Here is a 6,877-nt window from a genome sequence, read left to right as displayed (position 1 = left end):
AAAAAAAAAAAAAAAAGGCAATGCTGTGAGCCAATTTGCTTTATTTCCTTCCTTAGACCCTTCTTCCATCACATAATAGAATATCAGTTTGGTTTGATTACTTTATGCAATTTAGTAATGGAAAGGTTTCCAAATGACTAAACTAATCTGGGCCTTGATTCTGCTGTGAACTGTAGATCATGATAGGGTCCTATCTGAATACTCAATCTGAAGATATTTTCTTTTGTTCCATTGATTTGTTGAAGATCCATTGCCAGATATGAGGGGGCCACATATATATATTATTGAAAGTTCATTCCAATTAAAAACAGAACTACCATGTTTTTAAATATCATAATTTATCTATGTCTTATGAGTTCCTAAAACTATCTCAACCACAAAAATTATTAATAATTGGACAAAGGAAAAAATAAATTATACTTACACCATCTGTTTCTGTCTTCACTTTAAATTCCATCTCTTTCATGTTTTTTATATTTAGAGTCCTTGCTCTATAGTTAAGGAAAATAGAAAATAAAACAATCATTTCCTAATCACTACATTAACAATGAAGGGGAAAAAAAGAATAAGTCAAATCATCCTTAGTAATTAGACCATGTCTTAAATGGTTTTGATCTTATAACTCATTTGTTCCTAAAACTGGTAAATCTATGCATCTCTGGAATACACAGGAATAGAGGGTAACAACAGAGGTGTCTAAGTAGAGATTAATAAATGTGGTTTGCCTCCCTCATATTCCCAAAGGCCCATATCTCCCAGCTATAAGAGACAGACTGGTAAAGAAGAATTATATGAAAGACTACATAGTATCTAGTATTTGGCAAACTATTGTTTCAGAGAAAAAGGAAAGAAAGGGAATCCCTGGTAAGAAAAGACCAGATAATGATGAATCTGCACATGTAGATTCCGTAAGGATAGGCTCTATGAGAGACAACTTAGCATTTTTAACAATATATTATTTCACAAATAATTTCAAGGGAAGAATGAAAAGTAAATAGAAGCATTATCAGATGAACACTGGGAAAACAGAGAAAGGAGTGGTCAAGACAGAAGAATGATTTATAGAAGTTTGGTAAAAAAAAAGACCAAAAAAAGAGAAAGTGTTCATATTAATAAATTAATTAATGAGTAATATAACTGAAGGTCTAATAATAAATTATCTAGAAAATTACATTTAATTATATACATGCATATATTGTATATATACATATATATATATAGAGAGAGAGAGCTTCTGAAACATAAAAGTTACTTTGTTTTTATTTTTTTCTGAAGTTATTTAATTTTCCAAATTATTTCATTTCTGTGTGATTTGGGTCTTGTTGAATATTATATCTCCTCACTTAAGAAATTATCATTATGATGCAGCATATGGCTAAGAGGTTTATCGTTTTAATAAACTTTATTCTATTGTGTAATGTTGACATTTCTTTTTGTTAAGACCAACATTGTTATATATACATATACATTTATATACATAAACATCTTCTTGGTCCAGCCACAGTGGTGTAGGCAGCTTGAGGTGGTGATGTCCGGTGCTGGAGGCCACATGGGAGGACTCTAGGTTCATATCCTGGGTCTACCTGAACAAGATGGGTGAACCTGTGGGTGTATCCATTACCCTGGTTGGATGTAGGGCTAAGATGAAGATCGCAGTGAAGATCTTGTCAACAGTGTGTGTGTATGTCTCTCACACTTGAAAGAAAGAAAGAAACTACAAAAATATCTTATCTGCTTATCTCTAATTCTCTGACAGAAAGCAGAACAGGAGATTATGGTTCTGTGTGTATACAGAAATAGAGGTAACTGGCCACACCGTATACGCTGCTGCTGTGTCAGAATAAACAGAGCACACAAAGATCTTACCTTGGGAAGCGACCTATCACTATAGCTATGGTACAAATGACACCGAACAGCAGTCCCACATTGGCAGCAAAGCATATTGTAAATATATACGTACTGACCCATATGCCCTGGAAAAGAAACAGGAAACAGAAGATATTTGTTATTCTCATCTTTCTCATAAGCACCAATTCCTCACAATCTTATTCTACAGCATTCCTTGGACCAATTCCTCAACAAGAACATGTTATTTAAGGGCTAAACAGAAGCCTAGGAACACAGAACAAATCCAGGCTCCATCCGACCCTCAGCAGCAGAGATGGGGCAAAGTTCATTCTTTTATTTCCAGACACTGTCGGCCCTGAGTTCAATCCCCAACACATACTACGAAAATCTGTATATAGTTGGTTGATGTGTATGGTTCGAAAGTATGCCATAATTTCTCAATGCTTTCTCATTTCATGTAACATATTATGAGCAATTGTTTGCAGATTTTTGGTCATTCCTAACAATATTCTGTTTTCTAGGATTGCTATAAAAATAACTAATGCATTTTATTACTACATAAGGCTTGCAAAACCTAATGTCAAAATGACTGAATCAGAGAACACTGCCAATGCCGCTTTTAGATCAACCACTAAAAAGATCATTATAATTTTATTTGCAAAGGGCCACTTATTGTGAAAGCTAAAAGAATAAGGCCAAGTTAGTTCTTGGAAACATTTCAAAAGACTGCAAGAAACTCTAATTTTCTTTTAGTTGAAATGTTAAAGTTATTGCAGTTTTGTCCATCAGCTGAAATTACAATTTTCAAGAAGATATGGTATTATAGTTGGCATTTCTAAGCTTAGTGATGAAGCAAACATATCTTTAATAGAAAAATAATTTGAGGAATACAAAAGGATGTTTTCTAGGCAAAAACCCCACATTTATCAAATAGTAGACTAACAAAATTTTTGTATTTCTCTTTTCCCCCCAAATAACCTGCATCACTTTCCCTATGCATACAATCCTAAATAGATTTCTTTTTGTCCCAGTAGTTATGTTATCACTCTAAAACATTTTAAATTCAATTCCACACACAAATGAAAGTGTTAGAAACTTCTCTGTAATCTGAAAATGGCAGAGAATGGTAGAGGAAGGATGCAATATTTTTTCAAACAATTTTGAAATGAATGTTCCCAAATAGGATTTTTTTTAAATCTCTAAATGTTTTTCCTTTCTATTATTTATCTACACTGAGCTTGGAAGATTCTTAATAATGGGGTATTTTGAAGAGCTGAGTTCTTGGGCACAAACGAAGGGATTTTCATCTGTACAATTCCTTTTGCTATAGAAGGAAGAATATTCTGGAGTAAAATAGAAAGTATTTTTTAAATAATTCTATGTTAAGATCCATCACCTACTAATGTAATGCTAAATTACTACTTACTATGAGATCATTCTCAGCCTGTTATCTCAAACATGAGGATACTGAGATGTTTTTCCTTTATTCAGATGACAACACTCATTTGGGTCTTCTACCAGTAAAGTGTGCTTTTTCTTTCTAATGTATTACACTGTACTTAATCATATATAAAAGGGAACCAGCAGTTAGCGTAATGGCTATGTCGCTGGACTCCCACGTAGTCGACCGCGGTTCACGTCCCGGACCCGGTGGCTTAAAACTCACGCCAGGCGCGTGTGCGTGCGTGCCCAAGATCCTGAGAGGAGAATGGAGGAGAAGGGATTGCGGCGTGACCATCCCCCCTCGGGGGTGATTTCTCGCTTTCTGTCTCTCTGTCTCTCTCTGTCTGTCTGGCGAGCGCACGCGCCCTACAGTGAAAATCTCTCCAAAAAAAAAAAAATTAATCATATATAAAATACAGTCTGCAAGTTCTTGATCATTTTTTTAGCTTCCCACAGTGATTCTGAGTTTACTCAATGCCCTAAAGCTAACTGGACTTGCCTGAGTACTGCAGAATAAGATGTCACCCAAAACTTGTAAGCCCAGTTCTCCCAGTCACCTCCATGATTAAATATGGCATAGGGAACTGAGGTTCCTGCCACTTAGAAAACCACAGAGCTTGTAGGCCAGGTTTCATCATAGCAACCAAAAATTTTGGTACCATCTGGTTCTATTTTTAAAGCATATTTACTCTCCCACAAAATCATCTATTATAAGCCAGCTCTCCAAATGCTTAGTTATTTCCTGGGGCTATATTTATAGTTTTGAAAAAAATATCAGATGGAAATTAATAACACAGATCAGTAAATAGTTCCATTGGTCAGAAAAAGTCGCAACAGTATTCTGTAAGGATTCCTGTTAAAGACCCAAACAACGCTGGCTGTCGCAGTTATCAGGAATGACAATAGTTAGTGCTTGTGTCCCTCCCTCTCCCTTATTTCGTTCTGTATTCCTACTAGTTCCCTTCCCTAGTTGGCATTCACAGTCCCCAAACAGCAGTTAACTCCAGAACTGACCTTAAGTAAGGAAAACACAAATCCTTACTCCATATAGAAAACGCATCTATCCACGTAAAGCATAGTTTTGCAGCTACAAAACAATATCTCTTTCTAACCAGTCTGTTTTGGTGACAGATTCATATTATTAAATTTCTATTAATCTAAATTCTACCCCTTCCATTTAGCTACTCAAATTCAGTTTTGAACCAACGAGTCATGCCTCTATTTCCATTTCTATTTTCCTATTACTTCAAAGTGGAAACTGATTTATAACTCAGGACAGAATTAAATTTTTAAAGATTTAAAGATATACACGTCTTTTATTTCTTAGATGATTACTACTTATCTGACTGACCTATTAAACTTATTTTATAAGTATTTTATACACATACACATCTTGGTTAATTTAATTGTGTGATACTCTAGGCATATTCTATCTATTGAATAACCTAAACATATTATGTATACCAGGTAAGAGCTTATATTCAGAGACTGTGCAATATACTTTTTTTTTTTTTTTTGGAGAGGTTTTAGCTATAGGGCACGTGCGCTCGCCAGACAGACAGAGAGAGACAGAGAGAGAGAAAGCGAGAAATCACCCCCCCAGGAAGGATGGCCACGCCGTAATCCCTTCTCCTCCATTCTCCTCTAGGGATCTTGGGCACACACACACACACACACACACACACACACACACACACATGCCTGGGCGTGAGTTTAAGCCACTGGGTCTGGGACTCGAACCGTGGTCGACTACATGGGAGTCCAGCAACATAGCCATTACGCTAACTGCTGGTGCCTGCAATATTCTTACTCTAAACGCTATTCACAGGTTATATCCCAATAATCCATGGATTTTCAATGTTGAATTTTTTAACAGCTGAGAGATACCTATCCATTGCAACTGCAGGAAACCATTGTCTAGTTAACCCCAACATCTCACTGAATTAACATGTCACATCCATGTTACTTCTCTAAGCCTTCTTCTTTGTCCCCACTATATTGTTTATAACTACTAGCTTTCTCCTGTCACCTCTAAGTATAAGACTATGGATTCCAAATTCTTAACCAGCTTTCAAGCTTTTGTACACCTTCAACTCAGCATGTCCATATGCAAACTCATTAACTTAATCCCCAAGTCTGTCCTTTCTCCAGTGTTCTCTTTCCATAGTAACACTAATATTTTTACTACATTATAATCAGAAACTTTGAATCACATTTTATTGCCTTATCGTTCATCTATTTTCCAATTATTTCCTATCAATTATTAATCTAAAATATCTCAGACACTATTTCCCTCTCAATTCATTGGCGATGCCCTAGATGACACATTACTGCCCCTTCCCTAAACTGTTTTGACAGTCTCTTACTTAACGGTCTTTTGTTATCTGCCTCTTAAGTCATTTGCCATAATGCTTCCAGAATTAATTCCCTTTCTAAGTACAGATTTGGATGCCAGATGTAAATGTATATTAAAGGCATTTGTATTCTACTCTCCTCTATCAAAATCCACTAAAAACCATATAAAAGTGAGTGTGTAGAAGGAAAAAAAAAAACCTATCTTTAATGAAACAAGGTCAAAACCCTTAACTACAAAATAATATAGAACCTGGCAGATACTGTGAAATTTAGATGATAATATAAAAGGATAGTGAAAAGCAACACACTTTTCCTCACTTTATCTCAATTATAGATCTCTGCATAAATGTCAGAATCCTGAGAATCCTATACAATACTCATCCGGTAAGACTTTCTAGGGATCAGTTACTAAGTTCTCTGGCCAAGGGTGCACCATCAGAGAAGCAGGAAATCTATCTGCAGAAATTAGTTTGATAACATAAAAGTGCAGTGAAAGTGAAATGCCTTTTGAATCACTTATAGACTCTCCTTCCTCACCAAAGGAGATGCAGGAGATGAAGCAAGATGAATAATGGAGAGGAGACAAGTGTCAGAGAACCTGTAATTTGGGAGACTTTGCTTCAGTTAGGCACATGTCTTCAGACAACATACGCAAATGAGAAGTGCGCACTGCTCTACCCCACATCCTACTCCTTGCCTTCTCCCCGTTATTTGTTGTTTCCATATATAAAATTCATTTATTTATTTCCTCTGTGAGTGAGAGAGCCAAAAAGAGAGAAAGAAAGAGATAGCACTCCCAAAGAGGATATTGGTGCTGCAATCCACTCATGGCTTCCAGCCAGCACATCATGGGCACACGTACACCCAGTGTATGTAGAGAGCCTCCAGCCTTAAATCAGGAATCTTCTCATGTGGAATCGACTCACAGACCATCTCATTTCACTGCTGCACCACCATCTCCCCTCTGCCCAAAGCCCCCCTCCCCAACACACACACGCACACACACATCGTATTTCAGCAAATAGCAAGGTCCTTTAAAAATGCATTACAATCCTAAAAGAATCATCAAGGGATCTATTCAGAGAAGCAAGGAAAAGTAACAGAGAATATCATGAAATAGAGACAAAGGATAAATTTAGACATATAGTAGCCAATATGATATCAGTAAAAAAAAACACTCTAAAATAGATAGGAAGATTTTAAAAATATATTCTATTTTTTTTTTAAAGGG

General features: G+C 36.1%; 1 protein-coding gene across 1 annotated transcript in view; it reads right to left on the bottom strand.

The window, feature by feature from the left end:
- The window catches only part of SLC26A7 (solute carrier family 26 member 7), a 169,550-nt gene that overhangs the window by 25,965 nt on the left and 136,708 nt on the right, over positions 1-6,877 (bottom strand). The window contains exons 13-14 of the mRNA XM_006159563.3: positions 1,867-1,973; positions 425-491 (exon numbers count right to left, since the gene is read on the bottom strand). Coding sequence (XP_006159625.1) covers positions 425-491; positions 1,867-1,973 — 174 coding nt within the window. The remainder of the gene's footprint in view (positions 1-424; positions 492-1,866; positions 1,974-6,877) is intronic.

Source organism: Tupaia chinensis, unplaced genomic scaffold (assembly GCF_000334495.1).
Source record: "Tupaia chinensis unplaced genomic scaffold, TupChi_1.0 Scaffold000636_1, whole genome shotgun sequence".
Classification (NCBI taxonomy): Eukaryota; Metazoa; Chordata; class Mammalia; order Scandentia; family Tupaiidae; genus Tupaia; species Tupaia belangeri.
This window is presented reverse-complemented; position numbering and strand designations above follow the sequence as displayed.